At 40.3% G+C, this 27,936-nt stretch overlaps 1 protein-coding gene across 6 annotated transcripts in view; it reads left to right on the forward strand.

Annotated features, from left to right (window-relative positions):
• Positions 1-27,936, forward strand: part of elmo2 (engulfment and cell motility 2) — an 87,014-nt gene that overhangs the window by 16,791 nt on the left and 42,287 nt on the right. For 4 of the 6 annotated variants that reach the window (XM_061922574.1, XM_061922572.1, XM_061922576.1 and 1 more), the window contains exons 2-9: positions 2,717-2,787; positions 2,860-2,965; positions 9,225-9,265; positions 15,054-15,126; positions 15,854-15,904; positions 21,690-21,859; positions 25,570-25,669; positions 27,153-27,304. In XM_061922574.1, the coding sequence (XP_061778558.1) occupies positions 2,888-2,965; positions 9,225-9,265; positions 15,054-15,126; positions 15,854-15,904; positions 21,690-21,859; positions 25,570-25,669; positions 27,153-27,304 (665 nt within the window). In that variant the 5' untranslated portion in view covers positions 2,717-2,787; positions 2,860-2,887. The remainder of the gene's footprint in view (positions 1-2,716; positions 2,788-2,859; positions 2,966-9,224; positions 9,266-15,053; positions 15,127-15,853; positions 15,905-21,689; positions 21,860-25,569; positions 25,670-27,152; positions 27,305-27,936) is intronic. The other 2 variants (XM_061922575.1, XM_061922577.1) reach the window with 1 other exon arrangement.

A 27,936-nucleotide genomic window follows, 5' to 3' on the forward strand; every position in this document is an offset into this window, starting at 1 on the left:
TTTTTTTTTTTTTTACACACACACGTTAATTGAAATACATATTTTCTATCCACAGACAAATTATAATGCGGACACTTAAAATAAAACACACAACTGATTACACACACACACACTGATAGAAAGGCAAACAAACTAATACGTTGACACATCAATTAGATTACAGTCGCACAGATTTTTGCAAATAATAATGGTTATATTACACGTACACAAATCTAATTACGTAAACATAATTTTTTTAAATTTTATTTTCATTTTATTTATTTTTTACACACATTCTGATCAAAATACATATTTTTCTACCCACAGACAAATCATAATGCGTACACACAAATCAAAACACACACACACACATATTGATATAAAAGCAAACAAACAAATACGCAGACACGTCAATTAAATTACAGTCGCACAGATTTTTTCAAATAATTGTGGTTATATTACACGTACACAAATCTGATTACGGACACAACTTTTTTAAAATTTTATTTTCATTTTATTTATTTTTTACACACTCTGATCAAAATACATATTTTTCTACCCACAGACAAATCCTAATGCGGACACACAAATCAAAACATACTTATCTGATTACACACACACACACTGATAGAAAGGCAAACAAACTAGTACGTTGACACATCAATTAGATTACAGTCGCACAGATTTTTGCAAATAATTGTGGTTGTATTACACGTACACAAATCTGATTGCGGACACAACTTTTATTAAATTTTATTTTCATTTTATTTATTTTTTACACACACGCTGATCAAAATACATATTTTTCTACCCACAGACAAATCCTAATGCGGACACACAAATCAAAACATACTTATCTGATTACACACACACACACTGATAGAAAGGCAAACAAACTAATACGTTGACACATCAATTAGATTACAGTCGCACAGATTTTTGAAAATAATTGTGGTTATATTACACGCCCACAAATCTTTTTTTCTTTTTTTTCACACTGATCGAAATACATATTTTTCTACCAACAGACAAATCATAATGCGGACACACAAAATAAAACACACATCTGATTACACGCACACACACATTGATAGAAAGGCAAACAAACTAATAAGCAGACACGTCAATTAAATTACAGTCGCACAGATTTTTGCAAATAATTGTGGTTATATTACACTTACACAAATCTGATTACGTAAACATAAATTTTTTTTTACACACACACGCAGATCGAAATACTTATTTTTCTACCCACAAAGAAATAATAATGCGAACACACAAATCAAAACACACACATCTGATCACACTCACACACACATTGATGTAACGGCAAACAAACTAACACACAGACACGTCAATTATATTACAGTCGCACAGATTTTTGCAAATAATTGTGGTTACATTGCACGTACACATCTGATTACGGACACACAACGTTTTTGATTTTTTAAATTTTTGTACACACACTCTGATCGACATACATATTTTTCTACCCACAAACAAATCATAATGCGGACACAAATCAAAACACACACATCTGATTACACTCACACACGCATTGATGTAAAGGCAAACAAACTAACACACAGACACGTCAATTATATCACAGTCGCACAGATTTTTGCAAAAAATTGTGGTTACATTAGACATACATGAATCTGATTACGGACACACAACTTTTTATTTTTTATTTTTTACACACACTCTGACCGACATACAAATAATTTTTCTACCCCCAGCCAAATAATAATGCGGACACACAAATCAAAACACGCACATCTGATTACACACACACACACACACACACACACACACACACACACACACACACACACACACACACACACACACACACACACACACACACATATTATAAAAGCAAACAAACAAATACGCAGACACGTCAATTAAATTACAGTCGCACAGATTTTTGCAAATCTCATTACGGACACACCATTTTTTTATTTTATTTTCATTTTATTTATTTTTTACACACATTCTGATCGAAATACATATTTTTCTACCCACAGACAAATCATAATGCGGACACACAAATCAAAACATACTTATCTGATTACACCCACACACACACACATTGATAGAAAGGCAAACAAACTAATACGTTGACACATCAATTAGATTACAGTCGCACAGATTTTTCTAAATAATTGTGGTTATAGTACATGTACACAAATCTGATTACGGACACACAACTTTTTTTTATATTATTATTATTATTATTTTTTACACACTCTGATCGAAATACATATTTTCCTACCCACACACAAATCATAATGCGGACACACAAATTAAAACACACATCTGATTACACACACACACACATATTGATGTAAAGGCAAACAAATAAATATGCCGACATGTCAATTAGATTCAATATTTGCAAATAATTGCGTCAATCTTTTAATGATTTTATGATGTCGTATTTTCTTTGTCATATTTAAATGAGATTTCCGGGATACAATCATCACAATTGTACTATAATTAATGCTATTTATTTCACATGAAGGTTTAACCGCCCTGCACTTGATCTTATTAGATTTTATTGTTTCATAGAAGTGTAAACACCACACCCACGAATGTTCATCTTCTTTCCAACCGCGCTGGTTTCTAGGCAACCATGACAACCGAGTTCCGCCGCCACGTCCGATGTGTGCCGAGTGCAATGTTAGTCCACTTCCTCGCTGACGCGCTCCGTGTGTGGTTTTTTTTCTCACAGGGGAACTGACGCCGTGGCTTCTGGAGTAGAACTGTGAGAGACCCGCCAGCCCTCCCACGCGTCTCCTTCAGGTAAAAAGTCACGCTTGATATCAATCGATACAGGATGATTGAAGTGCGTGTGTGCGGACGGTCGTCCTGCAGGTGGCGACGGCGAGCGAAGAAGGCCGCCATGCCCCCTCCCGCCGACGTGGTGAAAGTGGCCATCGAGTGGCCCGGTGCCAATGCTCAGCTCATCGAGATAGACCAGGTCGGTATCGTCGCTCAAAACCTTCTCCTGGATCACTCCTAACTAGAGATGTCCGATAATGGCTTTTATTTTTTGCCGACATTCCGATATTGCCCGACTTTTAATTACAGACTTCGATATAGACGTGGAATTAACACATTAATATGCCTAATTCTGTTGTGATGCTATAATGTAACAAGGTTTTTGGTGTATATTGTAGCGTCCTGGAGGAGTTAGTGCTGCAAGGGATTCTGGGTATGTGTTCTGTTGTGTTTATCAATCCATCAATGTTTAGAGGACTGCATATTTGGGTGACCCCTTCTTGTTGTGTGTGCAGTTGTGCACTGAGCTCTAAAAGCCGTATATGTTGTTGTAGGGTCCCGGAAGAGTTAGTGCTGCAAGGGGTTCTGGGTATTTGTTCTGTTGTGTTTATCAATCAATGTTTACTTATATAACCCTAAATCACAAGTGTCTCAAAGGGCTGCACAAACCACAATGGCATCCTTGGTTCAGAGACCCCTTAAGGGCAAGGAAAAACTCAAAAGCCAGTGGGATGTGAATGATTATGAGAAACCTTGGAGAGGACCGCAGATGTGGGTGACCCCTTCTTGTTGTGTGTGCAGCTGTGCACTAAGCTCCAAAAGCCGTAGATCTTGTTGCAGCGTCCCGGATGAGATAGTGCTGCAAGGGGTTCTGGTTATTTGTTCTGTTGTGTTTATCAATCCATCAATGTTTACTTATATAGCCCTAAATCACAAGTGTCTCAAAGGGCTGCACAAGTCACAACGGCATCCGCAGTTCAGAGCCCACATAAGGGCAAGGAAAAACTCACAAGCCAGTGGGATGTCAATGTGAATGACTATGAGAAACCTTGGAGAGGACCGCAGATGTGGGTGACCCCTTCTTGTTGTGTGTGCAGCTGTGCACTGAGCTTCAAAAGCCATAGATGTTGTTGTAGCGTCCCGGACGAGATAGTGCTGCAAGGGGTGCTGGGTATTTGTTCTGTTGTGTTTATCAATCAATCAGTCAATCAATGTTTACTTATAGCCCTAAATCACAAGTGTCTCAAAGGGCTGCACAAGCCACAGCAACATCCTCAGTTCAGAGCCCACATAAGGGCAAGGAAAAACTCACAAGCCAGTGGGATGTCAATGTGAATGACTATTAGAAACCTTGGAGAGGATCGCAGATGTGGGTGACTCCTTCTTGTTGTGTGTACAGTTGTGCACCGAGCTCCAAAAGCCGTAGATGTTGTTGTAGCGTCCTGGACGAGTTAGTGCTGCAAGGGGTTTCTTGGTATTTGTTCTGTTGTGTTTATCAATCAATCAATTATTGTTTACTTATATAGCCCTAAATCACAAGTGTCTCAAAGGGCTGCACAAGCCACAATGGCATCCTCGGTTCAGAGACCCCTTAAGGGCAAGGAAAAACTCAAAAGCCAGTGGGATGTGAATGATTATGAGAAACCTTGGAGAGGACCGCAGATGTGTGCAGCTGTGCACTAAGCTCCAAAAGCCGTAGATCTTGTTGCAGCGTCCCGGATGAGATAGTGCTGCAAGGGGTTTCTTGGTATTTGTTCTGTTGTGTTTATCAATCAATCAATTATTGTTTACTTATATAGCCCTAAATCACAAGTGTCTCAAAGGGCTGCACAAGCCACAGCAACATCCTCAGTTCAGAGCCCACATAAGGGCAAGGAAAAACTCACAAGCCAGTGGGATGTCAATGTGAATGACTATTAGAAACCTTGGAGAGGATCGCAGATGTGGGTGACTCCTTCTTGTTGTGTGTACAGTTGTGCACCGAGCTCCTAAAGCCCTAGATGTTGTTGTAGCGTCCTGGATGAGTTAGTGCTGCAAGGGCTTCTGGGTATTCGTTCTGTTGTGTTTATCAATCAATCAATCAATCAATCAATGTTTATCTATATAGCCCTAAATCACAAGTGTCTCAAAGGGCTGCACAAGCCATAATGGCATCCTCAGTTCAGAGCCCACATAAGGGCAACGAAAAACTCACAAGCTATTGGGATGTCAATGTGAATGACTGTGAGAAACCTTAGAGAGGACCGCAGATGTGGGTGAACCCTTCTTGTTGTGTGTGCAGTTGTGCACTGAGCTCCAAAAGCCGTAGATGTTGTTGTAGCGTCTTGGACGAGTTAGTGCTGCAAGGGGTTCTGGGTACTGTTCTGTTACGGTGCGGATGTTCTCTCGAAATCTGTATGTCATTCTTGTTTTGGTGTGGGTTGACAGTGTGGCGCATATTTGTAACAGTGTTAAAGTTGTTTATACGACTACCCTCATTGTGACCTGTATGGCTGTTGACCAAGTATGCCTTGCATTCACTTGTGTGTGTGAAAAGCCGTAGATATTATGTGATTGGGCCGGCACGCAAAGGCAGTGCCTTTATGGTTTATTAGCGCTCTGTACTTCTCCCTACGTCCGTGTACCACTCCATACAGCGGCGTTTTAAACAGTCATAAATTTAACATTTTGAAACCGATGCCGATAATTTACGATATCACATTTTAAAGCATTTATTGGTCGATCATATCAGCAGTCCGATATTATCAGACATCTCTACTCCTGACCCCTATCAAGTACGATGAATATTGCTTTTTGGGCGCAATAGTATCCACACATTAGCTGCATAGTTAGCTGCCTCTTACTTGCCGTACTTTACGACTTAGCGTAAACAAAGAAGAAGAAATGTCATAATTGCCGACTTTGAAACCTCCGAATTCGTGAGATGGGGAGGGTAGAGTGGGGGGGAGAGGTTGAGGTGGGCAGGGTTGGTGGGGTATATATTGTAGTGTCCCGGAAGAGTTAGTGCTGCAAGGGCTTCTGGGTATTTGCTCTGTTGTATTAATGTTGTGTTTCAGTGTGGATGTTCTCCCGAATGAGGAGGTTGAGGTGGGTGTATATTGTAGCGTTCTGGAAGAGTTAGTGCTGCAAGGGGTTCCGGGTGTTTGTTCGGTTGTGTTTATGTTGTGTTACGGTGCGGATGTTCTCCCGAAATGTGTTTGTCATTCTTGTTATGTGTGGGTTCACAGTGTGGCGCATATTTGTAACAGTGTTAAAGTTGTTTATACGGCCACCCTCAGTGTGACCTGTATTGCTGTTGACCAAGTATGCCTAGCATTCATTTATGAGTGTCTGTTAAAGACGCATGTGTAACGTGACTGGGCTGACACGCTGTTTGTTCGGAGGAAAAGCGGACGTGACGACATGTTGTATAGGACGTTAAAAGCAGTGTCTTTAAGGCACGCCCCCAATATTGTTGTCCGGGTGGAAATCAGGAGAAATACGGGAAAATGGTTGCCCCGTGAGATTGTCGGAAGGAGCACTGAAATTCGCTAGTCTAGTAGTGAAAATCGGGAGGGTTGGCAAGTATGACATATGGGGATTGTTGATTATAGACACAATTTAAAATAAGTGTGTTCCCCCTTTTAAGTGGCATGTGCAAACTCCAATATACACCCACCTCAAACTCCTCATTCGGGGGAACATACGCACCGTAACACTACATAAACATAACAGAACAAATATCCAGAACCCCTTGCAGCACTAACTCTTCCGGGACGCTACAATATACACCCACCTCAACCTTCTCATTCGGCAGAACATCCGCACCGTAACACAACATAAACCCAACAGAACAAATACCCAGAATCCCTTGCAGCACTACTTTTTCCGGGACGCTACAACACCGTCCACCTCAACCTCCTCATACGGGAGAACATCTTCACCGTAACACGGGACAAATACCCAGAACCCCTTGCAGCACTACCTCTTCAGGGACGCTACAATACACACCCACCTCAACCTCCTCATACGGGAGAACAACTTCACCGTAACACGGGACAAATACCCACACCCCCTTGCAGCACTACCTCTTCAGGGACGCTTTAATACACACTCACCTCAACCTCCTCATTCGGGAGACCATCTGCACCGTAACACAACATAACAAATACCCAGAACCCCTTGCAGCACTTCCTTTTCCGGGACCCTACAACACCGCCCACCTCAACCTCCTCATACGGGAGAACATCTTCACCGTAACACGGAACAAGTACCCAGAAGCCCTTGCAGCACTACCTCTTCAGGGACGCAACAATACACACCCACCTCAACCTCCTCATTCGGGAGAACATCTGCACCGTAACACAACATAAACACAACAGAACAAATACCCAGAACCCCTTGCAGCACTACCTTTTCCGGGACCCTACAACACCGCCCACCTCAACCTCCTCATACGGGAGAACATCTTCACCGTAACACGGAACAAATACCCAGAATCCCTTGCAGCACTACCTCTTCAGGGACGCTACAATACACACCCACCTCAACCTTCTCATTCGGGAGAACATCTGCACCGTAACACAACAGAACAAATACCCAGAATCCCTTGCAGCACTAACTTTTCCGGGACGCTACAACACCGTCCATCTCAACCTCCTCATACGGGAGAACTTCTTCACCGTAACACGGAACAAATACCCAGAACCCTTGCAGCACTACCTGTTCCGGGACGCTACAATAGACACCCACCTCAACGTCCTTATACGGGAGATCATCCGCACCGTGACACAATATGAACACAACAGAACAAATACCCAGACCCGCTTGCAGCACTACCTCTTCCGGAACCCTACAACACCGCCAACCTCAACTTCCTCATATGGGAGAACATTTTCACCGTAACACAGAACAAATACCCAGAACCCCTTGCAGCACTAACTCTTCCGGGACGCTATAATACACACCCACCTCAACCTCCTCATTCGGGAGAACATCTGCACCGTAACACAACACAAACACGGAACAAATACCAAGAACCCCTTGCAGCACTACCTCTTCCGGGACCCTACAGCACCGCCCACCTCAACCTCCTCATACGGGAGAACATTTTCACCGTAACACAGAACAAATACCCAGAATCCCTTGCAGCACTAACTCTTCCGGGACGCTATAATACACACCCACCTCAACCTCCTCATTCGGGAGAACATCTGCACCGTAACACAACATAAACACAACAGAACAAATACCCAGACCCCCTTGCAGCACTACCTCTTCCGGGACGCTACAATACACACCCACCTCAACGTCCTCGTACGGGAGATCATCCGCACCGTGACACAACATAAACACAACAGAACAAATACCCAGAACTCCTTGCAGCACTACCTTTTCCGGGACCCTACAACACCGCCCACCTCAACCTCCTCATACGGGAGAACATCTTCACCGTAACACGGGACAAATACCCAGAATCCCTTGCAGCACTAACTCTTCCGGGACGCCATAATACACACCCACCTCAACCTCCTCATTCGGGAGAACATCTGCACCATAACACAACACAAACAAAGAACAAATACCCAGAATCCCTTGCAGCACTACCTCTTCCGGGACCCTACAACATCGCCCACCTCAACCTCATACGGGAGAACATTTTCACCGTAACACAGAACAAATACCCAGAATCCCTTGCAGCACTAACTCTTCCGGGATGCTATAATACACACCCACCTCAACCTCCTCATTCGGGAGAACATCTGCACCGTAACACAATACAAACACGGAACAAATACCCAGAACCCCTTGCAGCACTACCTCTTCCGGGACGCTGCAATATATGCCGACCTAAAACTCTTCATTTGGGAGAACATCCGCACCGTAACACAACATAGCACAACAGAACAAATGCCCAGAACCCCTTGCAGCACTAACTCTTAAGGGACGCTTCAATATACTCCCACCTCAACCTCCTCATGCTCTCTCAGGGAGAGCACGTCCCAAATTTCAAGCTGCTGTTTTGAAGCATGTTAAAAAAAATATTGCACTTTGTGACTTCAATAATTAATCTGGCTTTGGTTGATATCGGAATCAGTAATTAAGAGTTGGACAATATCGGGATATGGGCAAAAAAAGCCATTAGCGGACATCTCTAGGAAGAACTTGTCATGTATTTAACAAACGTTTTCTCTTATGTGTGACTGCCATCTCCTGGTCACACTTATTACACCATGTAGCAAATAAAAATAGCTTCGAGGTTGGTAAGCACAACCAGAATCATGCCGTACATTAGGCGCACCGAGTTATAAGGTGCTCTGTCCAGTTTTGACTAATAAAAAAGGATTTTAAGTGCACCTTAAAGTCCGAAAAATAGGCTAGTAATGTGTTAAAAGTATTCACGTTCATACCACCGACGTGTTTCAACATTAAAAGTGAAAATGTCTTTTCTTTGAACACTTTTCGCCTCCTCTTTGCAGAAAAGGCCGTTGGCGTCAATCATTCGAGAAGTGTGTGACGGGTAAGTCTCCTCGCCGTTTTGTAACGTACTTATTCTGTTGTCGGTCGTCTAATGATGACACTGATACTTGTGTTTAGTTGGTAAAACGGGGGAAGGCTGGCGACACGATTTTAAAGATACATGCCACCAGCGAATTCACGCCATTTAAATTGCCTTTCTTTAAAGGATGTTTAAATATTTTTAACCATTGCAGTTTTTTGGGGGAGTTGGTGTTGCTGTTTTAGCAACATATTTTGTACAAACCCCGTTTCCATATGAGTTGGGAAATTGTTTTGGATGTAAATATAAATGAAATGCAATGATTTGCGAATCCTTTTCAACCCATATTCAGTTGAATATGCTACAAAGACAAGATATTTGACGTTCAAACTCATAAACTTTATTATTTTTTTGCAAATAATTATTAACTTAGAATTTCATGGCTGCAACACGTGCCAAAGTAGTTGGGAAAGGGCATGTTCACCACTGTGTTACATCACCTTTTCTTTTAACAACACTCAATAAACGTTTGGGAACTGAGGAAACTAATTGTTGAAGCTTTGAAAGTGGAATTCTTTCCCATTCTTGTTTTATGTAGAGTTTCAGTTGTTCAACAGTCCGGGGTCTCCGCTGTCGTATTTTACGCTTCATAATGCACCACACATTTTCGATGTGAGACAGGTCTGGACTGCAGGCGGGCCAGGAAAATACCCACACTCTTTTTTTTACGAAGCCACGCTGTTGTAACACGTGCTGAATGTGGTGGCTTGGCATTGTCTTGCTGAAATAAGTAGGGGCGTCCATGAAAAAGACGGTGCTCAGATGGCAGCATATGTTGTTCCAAAACCTGTATGTACCTTTCAGCATGTAAATATAAACGGAATACAATGATTTGCGAATCCTTTTCAACCTATATACTATTGAATATGCTACAAAGACAACATATTTTACGTTCAAACTCATAAACTTTATAATTTTTTTGCAAATAATTATTAACTTAGAATTTCATGACTGCAACACGTGCCAAAGTAGTTGGGAAAGGGCATGTTCACCACTGTGTTACATCACCTTTTCTTTTAACAACACTCAATAAACGTTTGGGAACTGAGGAAACTAATTGTTGAAGCTTTGAAAGTGGAATTCTTTCCCATTCTTGTTTTATGTAGAGCTTCAGTCGTTCAACAGTCCGGGGTCTCCGCTGTCGTATTTTACGCTTCATAATGCGCCACACATTTTCCATGGGAGACAGGTCTGGACTGCAGGCGGGCCAGGAAAGTACCTGCACTCTTTTTTTACGAAGCCACGCTGTTGTAACACGTGCTGAATGTGGCTTGGCATTGTCTTGCTGAAATAAGCAGGGGCGTCCATGAAAAAGACGGCGCCTAGATGGCAGCATATGTTGTTCCAAAACCTGTATGTACCTTTCAGCATTAATGGTGCCTTCACAGATGTGTAAGTTACCCATGCCTTGGGCACTAATGCACCCCCATACCATCACAGATGCTGGCTTTTAAACTTTGCGTCGATAACAGTCTGGATGGTTCGCTTCCCCTTTGGTCCGGATGACACGATGTAGAATATTTCCAAAAACTATTTGAAATGTGGACACTTTTTCACCTTGAATCAGTCCATCTTAGATGATCTCGGGCCCAGAGAAGCCGGCGGCGCTTCCGGATGTTGTTGATAAATGGCTTTCCCTTTGCATAGTAGAGATTTAACTTGCACTTACAGATGTAGCAACAAACCGTATTTAGTGACAGTGGTTTACTGAAGTGTTCCTGAGCCCATGTGGTGATATCCTTTAGAGATTGATGTCGGTTTTTGATGCAGTGCCGTCTGAAGGATCGAAGGTCACGGTCATTCAATTTCCGGCCATGCCGCTTACGTGGAGTGATTTCTCCAGATTTTCTGAACCTTTTGATGATATTATGGACCGTAGATGTTGAATTCCCTAAATTTCTTGCAATTGCACTTTGAGAAACGTTGTTCTTAAACTGTTGGACTATTTGCTCACGCAGTTGTGGACAAAGGGGTGTACCTCGCCCCATCCTTTCTTGTGAAAGACTGAGCATTTTTTTTGGGAAGCTATTTTTATACCCAATCATGGTACCCACCTGTTCCCAATTAGCCTGCACACCTGCGGGATGTTCCAAATAAGTGTTTGACGAGCATTCTTCAACTTTATCAGTATTTATTGCCACCTGTCCCAACTTCTTTGTCATGTGTTGCTGGCATCAAATTCTAAAGTTAATGATTATTTGCAAAAAAAAGAATGCTTATCAGTTTGAACATCAAATATGTTGTCTTTGTAGCATATTCAACTGAATATGGGTTGAAAAGGATTTGCAAATCATTGTATTGCGTTTATATTTACATCTAACACAATTTCCCAACTAATATGGAAACGGGGTTTGTACTTGCCACCAGCAAATTCACGCCATTTAATTTATTTTTCTCTTTAGGGATTTTTCAGTATTTTTAACCATTGCCTTTTTTGGGGGGCTTGGTTTTGCTGTTTTAACAACTTATTTTGTAGATATTAGCGACATAGCAGTAATAGCTGCTTTTTAAAAAATAAATCTACATTATGCATGCAGGTAATAACCTGTGATTAATCATGAATAATCAAAATGCATATGCATTTCATTATTAGATTTTTTTATGTTTAATTTGCCTTAAATAAAAAATAAATAAAGGTAACAGGCAAAAATTTGCTTTTATATCACGAAAATGGATGAATGAATGAAATAAGTTTATTTTGGTCATACAATAAATGCATTTGCAATACAGTACGTAATAATATACTTGGCATGGTCAGATAATATTAAAGTTAAAAAAAAATATGCATTTTTTTCTGTCCAAATTGAAAGAATTCAGTGAAAAAAACAAAAAGTATTTTTTTGAAACCCATTTTTTTCCAGGCTTTCGCGGGCTTTTCCATCTTCCGCTTGTATTCGTCGCGTACCTCCTTATAATTCTTGAAGAGGTGGGAGAGAAAATTGCTCTTATTAAAGGAAGACGTCTCGGTTTCTCCTGTCATAACCAAATGTTTGCAGTTATTGCAAATTGCCAGTTTTTTATCCGTCGGACGCACTTTAAAATAATCCCAAACAATGTCGTTAGTCAGTTATTTAGCGAGCTGGCTTGTTAGCCACGGCTACAGCACCGGCAACAACACACTCAACAACAATTTTACTTTTTGAAAGCGATGCCAATAATATCCGATATTACATTTTAAAGGATTTATCTGCCGATAATACCGGCAGGCCTGTATTATCGGACATATCTACAATGGGAAAGAAAATTGCTCGTGTTAAAGGAAGACGTCTTGGTTCCTCCTCGCAGAACCAACTATTTGCAGTCATTGCAAATTGCCAGTTTTTTATCCTTTGGACGCACTTTAAAATAATCCCAAAATTTGTCGTTAGTCAGTCACGAGTGAGCTGGCTTGTTAGCCATGGCTACAGCACCGGCAACAACACACTCAACAACAATTTTACTTTTTGAAAGCGATGCCAATAATATCCGATATTACATTTTAAGGGATTTATCTGCCGATAATACCGGCAGGCCGATATCATCGTAAATCTCTACAGTGGCAGAGAAAATTGGTCGTTTTAAAGGAAGACGTCTTGGTTTCTCCTCGCATAACCAACTTTTTGCAGTCATTACAAATTGCCAGTTTTTTATCCGTTGTTCGCACTTTAAAATAATCCCAAAACATGTCGTTAGTCAGTCACCGAGCAACCTGGCTTGTCAGCCACGGCTACAGCACCGGCAACAACACACTCAGCAACAATTTTACTTTTTGAAACCGATACCGATAATTTCCGATATTACATTTTAAAGCATTTATCGGCCTATATTATCGGAAATCTCTACATTGGGAGAGAAAATTGCTCATGTTAAAGGAAGACGTCTCGGTTTCTTTTCGCATAACCAACTATTTGCAGTCATTGCAAATTGCCAGTTTTTTATCCGTCGGACGCACTTTAAAATAATCCCAAAACATGTCGTTAGTCAATCACCGAGCGAGCTGGCTTGTTAGCCACGGCTACAGCACCGGCAACAACACACTCAACAACAATTTTACTTTTTGAAACCGATACCGATAATTTCCGATATTACATTTTAAAGCATTTATCGGCCGATAATATCGGCAGGCCTATATTATCGGAAATCTCTACAGTGGGAGAGAAAATTGGTCGTTTTAAAGGAAGACGTCTTGGTTTCCCCTCGCATAACCAACTTTTTGCAGTTATTGCAAATTGCCAGTTTTTCATCCGTTGTTCGCACTTTAAATTAATCCCAAAACATGTCGTTAGTCAGTCACCGAGCAAGCTGGCTTGTTAGCCACGGCTACAGCACCGGCAACAACACACTCAACAACAATTTTACTTTTTCAAACCAATATCGATAATTTCCGATATTACATTTTAAAGCATTTATCGGCCTATATTATCGGAAATCTCTACAGTGGGAGAGAAAATTGCTCGTGTTAAAGGAAGACGTCTCGGTTTCGCCTCGCATAACCAACTTTTTGCAGTCATTACAAATTGCCAGTTTTGTATCCGTCAGACGCACTTTAAAAGAATCCCAAAACATGTCGTTAGTCAGTCACAGAGTGAGCTGGCTTGTTAGCCACGGCTATAGCACCGGCAACAACACTTTCAACAACAATTTTACTTTTTGAAACCGGTACCGATAATTTCCGATATTACATTTTAAAGCATTTATCTGCCGATAATACCCGCAGGCCAATATTATCGGACATCTCTACAGTGGGAGAGAACATTGGTCGTTTTAAAGGAAGACGTCTTGGTTTCTCCTCACATAACCAACTTTTTGCAGTCATTGCAAATTGCCAGTTTTTTATCCGTCGGACGCACCTTAAAATAATCCCAAAACATGTCGTTAGTCAGTCACCGAGCAAGCTCGCTTGTTAGCAACGGCTACAGCACCGGCAACAACACTTTCAACAACAATTTTACCTTTTGAAACAGATATCGATAATTTCCGATATTACATTTTAAAGCATTTATCGGCCGATAACATCGGCAGGCCTATATTATCGTAAATCTCTACAGTGGGAGAGAAAATTGCTCGTATTAAAGGAAGACGTCTCGGTTTCTCCTCGCATAACCAACTTTTTGCAGTCATTGCAAATTGCCAGTTTTTTAATCCGTCGGACGCACTTTAAAATAATCCCAAAACATGTCGTTAGTCAGTCACCGAGGGGGCTGGCTTGTTAGCCACGGCTACAGCACCGGCAACAACACACTCAACAACAATTTAAATTTTTGAAACCGATACCGATAATTTCCGATATTACATTTTAAAGCATTTATCAGCCGATAATATCTCTACTGGAAATGTGTCCTGGTGAAAAACATCCAACCGGAAATCTAATAACTTAAATTCCTTGGGTGATTAATGTAAGCTCACTACACCGGTAGTTTTTAGCGCTTTTATAGCTAGTCTACTGACAGATATAAGTACGAACTTTACACAACTTTTACTAGTTTTATTTCATCCTAAACCACCCTTATGTACCCTAAACGTACTTTAACTGTGACTTGTTTGCCGACGTTTTCGTACCTTGCACGTCTACCTTTCGAAACACCTGCGTCCTCCTCCCTGCAGTGTGCACGCTATTACTAGTCAATGTATCCTTGGCCGTCTCGCAGGTTTCTCACTGGTACACACAAAGCACTCTGGCTTTTAGTTACCTTTTTGTGATGGTGCTGCAGCAATGGTGGAAATGACATGAATGCCATTTTAATCAAGAGTTTATGTCCACAATCTTCAGGTGGTCTTTGTCGGGCGCAGAACAGTTTGCTCTGCGATATGCTGACGGTCCTCAGCTTTATATCACTGAACAGGTGAGCTGCGTCCTGTACTCCCTCATTCTGTCATCACACACTCAAATTAGAATATATATATATATATATATATATATATATATATATATATATATATATATATATATATATATATATATATATATATATATATATATATATGTGTATATATATATATATATGTATATATATATATATATGTGTATATATATATATATATGTGTATATATATATATATATGTGTATATATATATATATATGTGTATATATATATATATATGTGTATATATATATATATATGTGTATATATATATATATATGTGTATATATATATATATATGTGTATATATATATATATATGTGTATATATATATATATACATATATGTATATATATATTTATATATATATATGTATATATATATTTATATATATATATATATATATATTTATATATATATATGTATATATATATTTATATATATATATATGTATATATATATGTATATATATATATATATATATATATATATATATATATATATATATATATATATATATATATATATATATATATATATATATGTATATGTATACATATATGTATACATATATAAATGTATGTATGTCTGGTCGGGTGCTGTGTGAGTGCCGCCGACACTGTGGAGCTGTGGTTCAGACAAAGATTTGTCGGCCTTGCGTTTGTGAGTTCGTGTACGTGAATGCTGAACATGTGCATCTTCTTTCAGAGCCGCGGGGACATCAAGAACGGGACCATCCTTCGCTTAGCCATTTCTCCTGTAAGTCAAAATACTTCATTTTCTATTACATGATTTTTCTTGTACGGTTATCGGACAAAAACTAAACACGTTTATTTTATTAGTATTTTTTTTGCCCTCAGCATTAATTAAAGTCACAGTCATGTATTCAATTTGTTATTCATCATTTGAATCAGAAGTACTTATAACACATGATTAATTATAGTAAAAACATATATTTTTTTCATTAATTTTGTCATTGTGTTTTTTTGTAACTACTTTCATTTTGTAAAATTAAAAAAAAAAAAAAAAGTCCAACTAGTCTCTAAGGATATTTTGGTCAAACTAACTGATCTCTAAGAAGTCTATAGTCAGTCCAACTAGTCTCTAAATAATATTTTGTCAGTCCAGCTAGTCTCTATGTAGTCTTTAGTCAGTCCAACTAGCCTAAATAATATTTATTCAATCCAACTAGACTCTAAGTCGTTTTTAGTCCGTCCAACTAGTCACTTAGGATATTTTAGTCAGTCTAACTAGTTTCTAAGGATATTTTAGTCAACTAACTGGTCGCTAAGAAGTCTTTAATCAGTCCAAGTCCCTAAAAAATATTTTGTCAGTCCAACTAGTCTCTAAGTAATCTTTAGTCAGTCCAACCAGTCGTTAAGGATATTTCAGTCAGTTCAACCAGTCTCTAAAAAGTCTTTAGTCAGTCCAACTAGTATCCTAGGATATTTTAGTCAGTCCAATTAGTCTCTAAGATATTTTAGTCAGTCTAGCCAGTCTCTAAGAAGTCTATAGTCTTTCCAACTAGTCTCTAAGTAATCTTTAGTTTGTCCAACCAGTCTCTTAGGATATTTTAATCGGCCCAACTAGTCTCTAAGTAGTCTTTAGTCAGTCAAACCACTCTGTAACAATATTTTAGTCGGTCCAATTAGTCTCTAAGGAGTCTTTAGTCAGTCCAACTAGTCTCTAAGGATATTTCAGTCAGTCCAACTAGTGTCTATGGGTATTTTAGTCAACTAACTGATCTCTAAGAAGTCTAATGTCAGTCTAACTAATCTCTTAATAATATTTTGTCAGTCCAACTAGTCTGTAAGTAGTCTTTATTCAATCCAACTAGACTCTGTTGTCTTTAGTCAGTCCAACTAGTTTTTTAGGTTATTTTAGTCAGTATAACTAGTCTCCAAGGGTATTTTAGTCAACTAACTGATCTATAAGAAATCTATACTCAGTCTAAGTAGTCTCTAAATAATATTTTGTCAGTACAACTAGTTTCTAAGTAATCTTTAGTCAGGACAAATAGTCTCTTAGGATATTTTTGTCAGTCCAACTAGTCTCTTAGGATATTTTAGTCAGTCTAACTAGTCTATAAGGATATTTTAGTCAACTAACTGCTCTCTAAGAAGTCTATAGTCAGTCCAACAAGTCTCTAAAAATATTTTGTCAGTCCAACTAGTCTCTAAGTAATCTTTAGTCAGTCCAACCAGTCGTTAAGATATTTCAGTCGGTCCATCCAGTCTCTAATAAGTCTTTAGTCAGTCCAACTAGTATCCTAGGATATTTTAGTCAGTCCGATTAGTCTCTAAGATATTTTAGTCAGTCTAGCCAGTTTCTAAGAAGTCTATAGTCTTTCAAACTAGCCCCTAGGAATATTTTGTCAGTCCAACTAGTCTCTAAGTAATCTTTAGTTTGTCCAACTAGTCTCTTAGGATATTTTAATTGGCCCAACTAGTCTCTAAGTAGTTTTTAGTCAGTCAAACCACTCTGTAAGGATATTTTAGTCGGTTCAATTAGTCTCTAAGGAGTCTTTAGTCAATCCAACCAATCTCTAAGGATATTTCAGTCAGTCCAACTAGTCTCTAAGGACATTTTAGTCAACTAACTGATCTCTAAGAAGTCTATAGTCAGTCCAACTAGTCTCTTAAGAATATTTTGTCAGTCCAACTAGTCTCTAAGTAATCTTTAGTCTGTCCAACTAGTCTCTAAGTAGTCTTTAGTCAGTCAAACCACTCTGTAAGGATATTTTAGTCAGTCCAACTAGTCTCTAAGGAGTCTTTAGTCAATCCAACCAGTCTCTAAGGATATTTTAGTCAGTCCAACTAGTCTCTAAGGAGTCTTTAGTCAATCCAACCAGTCTCTAAGGATATTTCAGTCAGTCCAACTAGTCTCTAAGGAGTCTTTAGTCAGTCCAACCACTCTGTAAAGATATTTTAGTCAGTCCAACTAGTCTCTAAGGAGTCTTTAGTCAATCTAACCAGTCTCTAAGGATATTTCAGTCAGTCGAACTAGTCTCTAAGGGTATTTTAGTCAACTAACTGATCTCTAAGAAGTCTATAGTCAGTCGAACTAGTCTCTAAATACTATTTTGTCGGTCCAACTGGTCTAAATTATATTTATTCAATCCAACTAGACTCTATATCATCTTTAGTCAGTCCAACTAGTTTCTTAGGTTATTTTGGTCAGTATAACTAGTAACTAGTCTCTAAGGATAGTTTAGTCAACTAACTGATCTCTAAGAAGTCTATAGTCTGTCTAACTAGAGTCTAAATAACATTTTGTCAGTACAACTAGTTTCTAAGTAATCTTTAGTCCGGACAAATAGTCTCTTAGGATATTTTAGTCAGTCCAACTAGTCTCTTAGGATATTTTAGTCGGTCTAAGTAGTCTCTAAGGATATTTCAGTCAGTCCGACTAGTCTCTAAAGGTATTTTAGTCAACTAACTGATCTCTGAGAAGTCTATAGTCAGTCCAACTAGTCTCTAAATAATATTTTGTCAGTCCAACTAGTCTAAATTATATTTATTCAATCCAACTAGACTCTATGTCATCTTTAGTCAGTCCAACTAGTTTCTTAGGTTATTTTAGTCAGTATAACTAGTCTCTTAGGATATTTTAATCGGCCCAACTAGTCTCTAAGTAGTCTTTAGTCAGTCAAACCACTCTACAAGGATATTTTAGTCAGTCCAATTAGTCTCTAGGAGTCTTTAGTCAGTCCAACTAGTCTCTTAGGTTATTTTAGTCAGTCCAACTAGTCTCTAAGGGTATTTTAGTCAACTAACTGATCTCTAAGAAGTCTAATGTCAGTCTAACTAGTCTCTAAATAATATCTTTTCAGTCCAACTAGTCTCTAAGTAGTCTTTATTCAATCCAACTAGACTCTGTCGTCTTTAGTCAGTCCAACTAGTTTTTTAGGTTATTTTATTCAGTATAACTAGTCTCTAAGGGTATTTTAGTCAACTAACTGATCTATAAGAAATCTATACTCAGTCTAAGTAGTCTCTAAATAATATTTTGTCAGTACAACTAGTGTCTAAGTAGTCTTTATTCAATCCAACCAGACTCTGTCGTCTTTAGTCAGTCCAACTAGTTTTTTAGGTTATTTTTATCAGTATAACTAGTCTTTATTCAATCCAACTAGACTATGTCGTCTTTAGTCAGTCCAACTAGTTTTTTAGGTTATTTTAATCAGTCTAACCAGTCTATAAGGATATTTTAGTCAACTAACTGGTCTCTAAGAAGTGTATAGTCAGTCCAACTAGTCTCTAGAGAATATTTTGTCAGTCTAACTAGTCTCTTAGGATATTTTAGTTGGTCCAACTAGTCTCTGAGGATATTTTAGTCAGTCCAACTAATCTTTAAGTAGTCTTTAATCAATCCAACTAGTCTACAGAATTTTTTGTCAGTTCAACTATCCATCTATCCATCCATTTTCTACCGCTTATTCCTTTTGGGGTCGCGGGGGGCGATGGTGCCTATCTCAGCTACAATCGGGCAGAAGGAGGTGTACACCCTGGACAAGTCACTACCTCATCGCACTGGTCTCTGAGTAATCTTTAGTTAGTCCAACTAGTCTCTTAAGATATTTTAGTCGGTCCAACTAGTCTCTAAGTAGTATTTAGTCAGTACAAACAGTCTCTAAGGATATTTCAGTCAGTCCAAATAGTCTCTAATGAGTCTTTAGTCAGTCCAACTAGCATCTTAGGATATTTTAGTCAGTCTAACTAGTCTCTAAGGATATTTCAATCAGTCTAACCAGTCTCCAAGGATATTTTAGTCAACTAACTGGTCTCTAAGAAGTCTATAGTCAGTCCAACTTGTCTCTAAAGAATATTTTGTCGGTCCAACTAGTCTCTAAGTCATCTTCAGTCAGTCCAACTAGTCTATAAGGATATTTTAGTCCGTCCAACTACAAACTCGTTTACATATGAGTTGGGAAATTGTGTTAGATGTAAATATAAATGGAATACAATGATTTGCAAATCCTTTTCAACCCATATCCAGTTGAATATGCTACAACAAATTTGATGTTTTTTTTGCAAATAATCATTAACTTTAGAATGTGATGCCAGCAACACATGACAAAGAAGTTGGGAAAGGTGGCAATAAACACTTTTTGTGAACATCCCACAGGTGTGCAGGCTAATTAGGAACAGGTGGGTGCCATGATTGGGTATAAAAACAGCTTCCCAAAAAATGCTCAGTCTTTCACAAGAAAGGATGGGACGAGGTACACCCCTTTGTCCACAACTGCGTGAGCAAATAGTCAAACAGTTTAAGAACAACTTTTCTCAAAGTGCAATTGCAAGAAATTTAGGGATTTCAACGTCTACGGTCCACAATATCATCAAAAGATTCAGAGAATCTGAAGAAAACACTCCACGTAAACGGCATGACCGTGACCTTTGATCCCTTAAATGGCACTGTATCAAAAACCGACATCAATCTCTAAAGGATATCACCACATGGGCTCAGGAACACTTCAGAAAACCACTGTCACTAAATACAGTTGGTCGCTACATCTGTAAGTGCAAGTTAAAACTCTACTATGCAAAGCGAAAGCCATTTATCAACAACATCCAGAAACGCCGCCGGCTTCTCTGGGCCCGAGATCATCTAAAATGGACTGATGCAAAGTGGAAAAGTGTTCTGTGGTCTGACGAGTCCACATTTCAAATTGTTTTTGGAAATATTCGACATCGTGTCATCCGGACCAAAGAGGAAGCGAACCATCCAGACTGTTATCGACGCAAAGTTCAAAAGCCAGCATCTGTGATGGTATGGGGGTGCATTAGTGGCCAAGGCTTGGGTAACTTACACATCTGTGAAGGCACTATTAATGCTGAAAGGTACATACAGGTTTTGGAACAACATATGCTGCCATCTAGGCGCCATCTTTTTCATGGACGCCCCTGCTTATTTCAGCAAGACAATGCCAAGCCACATTCAGCACGTGTTACAACAGCGTGGCTTTGTAAAAAAAAGAGTGCAGGTACTTTCCTGGCCCGCCTGCAGTCCAGACCTGTCTCCCATGGAAAATATGTGGCGCATTATGAACCGTAAAATATGACAAGACCCCGGACTGTTGAACGACTGAAGCTCTACATAAAACAAGAATGGGAAAGAATTCCAATTTCAAAGCTTCAACAATTAGTTTCCTCAGTTCCCAAACGTTTATTGAGTGTTGTTAAAAGAAAAGGTGATGTAACACAGTGGTGAACATACCCTTTCCCAACTACTTTGGCACGTGTTGCAGCCATGAAATTCTAAGTTAATTATTATTTGCAAAAAAAACCCCAAAACTTTACGAGTTTGAACATCAAATATCTTGTCTTTGTAGTGCATTCAATTGAATTTGGGTTGAAAAGGATTTGCAAATCATTGTATTCCGTTTATATTTACAGTACATCTAACACAATTTCCCAACTCATATGGAAACGGGGTTTGTAGTCTCTAAGTAGTATTTAGTCAGTACAACCTGTCTCTAAGGATATTTCAGTCCTTCAGTCGGGTCTCCAACTTACTGAAGGCTTCCTCTTGTGCCTTACAGGCTCGTGCTGCTCGTCAGCTGCTGGAGCGAATCCAGTCCCACGGGATTGACGCCCGTTTGGAGGCTCTCAAGGAGCTGGCCAAGCTGTCGGCAGACCCCACGTTTGCCGCCGAGTTCATCAACATGGAGGGCATCGGAACCCTGGCCCGCTTGGTGGAGAGTGGCACACAGTGAGCACTTTTTCCTCAAATCAGACTTTATTTATGCAACACTTTTTTTTATACACAGGCAACACAAAAGTGCTTTACGCACAAACAACAAGAAAGGAGTATTGGTGAATAATTTTCGGTACTATACAGCCTCTGAAACGCATAAACATAGCTGGTTTTACGAGCAGAGGAGCATGTTCGGCAGTGCACACACACAGAGTACTTACAAGCAGACACAGTGTGTAGACAGAAAAGGGAGAATGGAGGCGTTTTGGCTTGAAAAGTAAAGATACAGGTGAAGCCATAACACTCAGGAAGAGGTGCTTTAAGACACTCTGCAGTGTTTAGCCACTTCTAAATCACTAATCCTCGCCTCCATGGCGACAAATAAAGTATATTTCCTACAAGTATCACTATCAAGGCTGTCCACAAGGTTGCGGAGTGTGTTTATAGGAATTTTCCACCATTCTTGGTGAGGTCACACACAGATTTTGGTCGAAAAGGCCTGACTTTCAATTCATCCCAAAAGGTGTTCTATCGGGTTCAGGTCAGGACTCTGTGCAGGCCAGTCAAGTTGATCCACACCAGACTCTGTCATCCATGTCTTTATGGGACCGTGCTTTGTGCACTGGTGCACAGTCATGTTGGAAGAGGAAGGGGGCCCGCTCCTTACTGTTCCCACAAGGTTGGGTGCATAGAATTGTCCAAAATGTTTTGGTATCCTGGAGCGTTCAAAGGTCCTACTCAGTAGCCTAGCGGTTCGAGCATCCGCCCTGAGATCGGTAGGTCATGAGTTCAATTAGTATTACAGCTTCAACTCTTCTGGGAAGGCTGTCCACAAGGTTGCGGAATGTATTTATAGGAATTTTCCACCATTCCTCCAAAAGCGCATTGGTGAGGTCACACTGATGTTGATCGAGAAGCTCTGGCTCTCAATTCAACCCAAAAGGTGATCTATCGGGTTGAGGTCAGGACTCTGTGCAGGCCAGTCAAGTTGATCCATACCAGACTCTGTCTTGCATGTCTTTATGGGCCGTGCTTTGTGCACTGGTGCACAGTCATGAGTGTGAAACTCCGCAACGTTGTGGACAGCCCATTCCCAGAAGAGTTGAAGCTATAATAGCCGCAAAAGGTGAACCGACATCACCTTGAACCCTATAGGTCAGGAATTTGATGGCACTTCAAGTTCTTATGTGGCCAAATACTTTCGGCAATATAGTGTATGTTCAGGAAGAACCTTAAATCTGCACACGCAAAACAAGAAATAACATGTCTGAATAAAGTATTTCCAAACAATGTCGGTAGAAGTAGAGTTGTCCTTTACGTATATAAACAGTCAAGTTAGCACCTTTTGTAACGACTAACTCGTTGCACCAAGACACTTCATGAATGACAAGGTAGGATTAATGCCCTTCTTTTGGCCGCAAGGCTTGAAAATGTGGCTTGGAAACGCATTTGACCTTAATTAGAATAAAAACTAAAAATCATCTTTTGATATGGTTAGTTCATGAGTACACAAAAGTGTACTTCTTGTTTAGTGACATGCTAATTCTTATTTTTACACTTTTTCTTTTCAAATTCCATTGTATGTTATACTCTTCTGCCACCACCAGATGGCAGTATAAGTGTCCACATACGTGGCCATAAGACCCCAATTCAGTAGTGTACACAATTTTGATATGATGTACTTACTCCATAAGTACATACACGTGTACTTCATGTTTAGTGACAAGCTAATTCTTATTTTTACGCTTTTTCCCCCCCAAATTCCATTGTACGTTATTCTCTTCTGACACCACCAGATGGCAGTATAAGTGTCCACATACGTGGCCATAAGACCCCTATTAAGTAGCGTACACAATTTTGATATGATGTATTTAGTCCTTAAGTACACAAACGTGTACTTCATGTTGAGTGACATGCTAATACTTATTTTTACAATTTTTTTTTCTCCAAATTCCATTGTATGTTACACTCTTTTGACACCACCAGATGGCAGTATAAGTGTGCACATAAGTGGCCATAAGACCCCAATTCAGTAATGTACACAATTTTAATATTATGTACCTAGTCCATAAGTAAACACATACATATACTTCATGTTTAGTGACATGTTAATTTTTATTTTTCCAAATTCCATTGTATTTTATACTTTTCTGCCACCACCAGATGGCAGTATAAGTGTCCACATACGTGGCCATAAGACCCTGATTCAGTAGTGTACATCATTTTGGAAATTAGAGCTAAAAGGTGTTGTCCATGCATGTGGCCACTAAGCCTTTATAAATACAAGACTCTATGCTTAAGTTTTTTTTTTTCCCCTCTTAGCAAGTTCAAAACATGGCGTGAACGTGTGACATTAACTTCCGAAAACGTCGGGGGGAAAAACAAAAAATTAATTTCCAGCGTGAACGCAAAGCTGAAGGAGGTCGGGTTAATGGGATGGGGAATAGCAGCTGTGAGACCATCAAACATGACTTTTAACGCCATTCCCCGGCAGTGCTACCTTTGAATCAAAACATGTTTTATTCTGTTGCAGACTTCGCATTTAGTAGGATGTAGGTTATACGGACAAAGTACCACAATACTAATTGATTGAAATCAATACTATACTGCCTTTGAAAAATACCGGTACTGTTCTTTCATCTGGATGCCGAATTTCTCTCTGGCACTCATCAAGGTTGGAGGCTCCCCTATTCCTCTCCCTTATCTAGTGAAGATATCTACCTATTCGGAATTATGACAGCAGGACATCTGCTGATTGGAGTAAGCCTTGCTCTGGCGTGTCGACAAATTGGAAGTTTGCTGGCAGTCTTCAAAGTACCCCAAAGCTGCCACAAATGATTGGAGGATGGGGGAAAAACTGTGGACACTCTTGTGATTGTGGATCACATCGAACTGTCTGCCCCGCAGGATAAATTTGAGGACCAGTCATAGACAATTTAGAGTGAAAAGCAAATTTTATTTTCGCTCGTATACAAAACATTCCAACTTGGATTGTTTCCCTGGCTTGGAGACTCTCCCGAAGGACAGTGCGGCGAAGACACAACAAACTCCCTTCTTGTCTCTCATTGACACACATCTGTTGTTGTTGACTTTGGACTAGCGACTGCACGAACATCAAGACCGCGGAACAGAGACACACTGTAGGCTTACACACAAACATGCATCCACAAAAATATACGCCACACATATGCATACCCCATGCCCCCCAATCCAACGCTCTCGACGCAAATCCTATAGGGGTTGATGGAAGGAGGATCAGCGCCTGAGAGCTGCGGCCTGCCACCATGACCCCGCACAACCCTCCCCTCTGTTCCTAGATATCTCGAGATGTATGTTGTAATATGTATAAGTGTTTTGCTATGGAGGTTTTTTTCCCACTCCAGACTGGGCCCCCTTTGGAGCCCAGTTTAGATTGTATTTTTTACTCATCCTTCCCCAGTATTTTACCTTTTTCCCCCATTTTTTACGGCGACCCACCTGTGTTCCGGTTCTGTAACCCTCTACACTGTTTGTTTGTCTAATCTTAAACGGGTTTGTGCTGAAAACAAAGTTTCGTTGTACTTGTGTAATGACAATAAAGCCCTATTCTATCCTATCCTGACTACAAAGCATGATGTTGAGTATCAAACTGCACGCACAAATTGCAAAAAAGCAATAACATCTTAGAGAGGAAGGAGGTACGTGTCCCACTGATCATGTGCCTGTCGTCTTCTTTCTTCCTCCAGCTTTGGGGAGATGTTGGCGTTCACCCTGACTGCCTTCCTGGAGCTGATGGACCACAGCATCGTGTCCTGGGATCTTATCTCGCTGTCCTTCATCAAGCAGGTGCCTCCCATCGCCGCACACACGTCGCCTTTCTAGTCCTCGCCTGCTTCGATTTAACTTCGACCTCCCTTGCTTCCCACACGGCGGAAGTGAGTGGGTGCCGTTGCCTAGCAACCCCCTCGGATTATCTCCAGCGCTTTCAGGGGTGTCAATGCGTGTTTGTGAAAAGCCTAACTATGTTCCTGGGATTTTCTCAACGGAAAAAAGTGTTCTGTGGCCCCTCGCCCTACTTTTTTTCGCCCGATCCCTACATTTTGCACGTTCCCGTGAGGGTAGTGTGTCAGGTTCAAACCCTGATGACCTCTATTAAACAAGACCAGAAGTAAGGAATTAAACAAAGACAGAAGTAAATTTGGCTCGTAGAAACACGTACACTTGTACCATTATACAGTGTCACCACTCTCTGACAAATTGTATGCCTCCTCTTTTTTATTTGGACTTTCCCTGATTACATGGCAACACCTGTTTCTAAGGGGCTGGGGGTCATAAACAGCCATTGCCTTTGATTACGAAACAGTTCAAAGAAAAGGTGCCTGGAGGAGAGTCAGGCCTTGCTTCCTCTCCGCTTTGAAGATCTCGGGTCAAGACAAAATCTTCCTGTCAGGTTCAAACCACGATGACATCCATTAAACAAGACAAGAAGCAAGAAAATAAACAGACACAGAATTAAATTTTGCTCAATTTTGAGGAGAGACATGGCCACTGTACTCTCTGTACAGTCTTCCACCACGCTCTGGCGAAAGATTGTACGCCGCCTCTTTTTATTTGGACTTTTCCTGTTTATATAACAACAGCTGTTTCTAAAGAAATGGGGGGTTACATAAAGAAACATTGTTTTTGGTCACATTAGAGAAAAAAATGCCTCAGGCTTAGGCTGGTCTTGGATTGAGCTTGTGTAAGTCTCGGATCACAATAGACAACACCCCTTCCCATCGTCCGTTCATCCATTCCTTTTCTACCGCTTGGCCCTTTTGGGGTCGCGGGGGGGTCGCTATAGCTTATCTCAGCTGCATTGGAGCGGAAGGCGTTGTACACCCTGGACAATTCTCCACCTCATCGCAGGGCCAACAACATTCACACTCACATTCACACACTAGGGCCAATTTAGTGTTGCCAATCAACCTATCCCCAGTCTTTGGAGGTGTACACAGTGGAATTTTCCAAGCCTTTGGCTTTGTGCGACAAAGATAGCCTCTTGTCTGTTCACTGGGAACTCTGAGAACGAAACGTTTTTTGATTAATTTACATAAAAACTTTTTGACACGTCCTGTGGATTACAAGAGGAGAAAGAAACCGACACCTTCATGTCGCTTCCCGTCCTACACAGTGGCGTTTTACAAGCCTTTTTGATCGGTAAGACCAAAGACAGCTTTTGCCTGCCCGCCGGGAACTCATTGAAACACAAAGTTTTACCATAACGAAGTGAACCGGGATGCTGTCGCTCTTCTAGTAACGACCGACGCGTGATGTTTTTTATGCAAAGATTGCAGGATACGTGAACCAGCCCATGGTGGACGTGTCCATCCTGCAGCGGTCCCTGGCCATCCTGGAGAGCATGGTTCTCAACAGCCACAGTCTTTACCACCGAGTGGCCCAGGAGATCACCGTGGGACAACTCATCGGGCACCTGCAAGTGTGAGCACGCACACGCACAGGGGGGGGGGCACAGACCAATGGATTTATGCTCCATCTGGGGTGCTATTTTAGGATTTTTAAAGGGCACCTGTAACTCTGCAAAGGGGCTTTAAAGGGGAACATTATCACAATTTCAGAAGGGTTAAAACCAGTAAAAATCAGTTCCCAGTGTCTTATTTTATTTTTCAAAGTTTTTTCCAAAATCTTACCCATCATGGAATATCCCGAAAAAAGGCTTTAAAGTGCCTGATTTTCGCTATCTGTAAATCCACCCGTCCATTTTCCTGTGAAGTGACATAGTGATGCCAATACAAACAAACATGGCGGATAGAACGGCAAGATATAGAGACATTAGCTCAGATTCAGACTGGGATTTCAGCGGTTTAAGCGATTCAACAGATTACGCATGTATTGAAACGAATAGTTGGAGTGTGGAGGCAGATAGCGAAAACGAAATTGAAGAAGAAACTGCATGTTAGCATCGATTAGCTGGCAGTCATGCCCTGACCGAATATGTCTGATTAGCACATAAGTCAATAACATCAACAAAACTCACTTTTGTGATTTCGTTGACTTTACCGTTGGAAATGCATCTGCTTTGAGTGTCGCAGGATATCCACACATCTCTGTCG

The sequence above is a fragment of the Nerophis ophidion genome, linkage group LG16, assembly GCF_033978795.1.
Source record: "Nerophis ophidion isolate RoL-2023_Sa linkage group LG16, RoL_Noph_v1.0, whole genome shotgun sequence".
Lineage (NCBI taxonomy): Eukaryota > Metazoa > Chordata > Actinopteri > Syngnathiformes > Syngnathidae > Nerophis > Nerophis ophidion.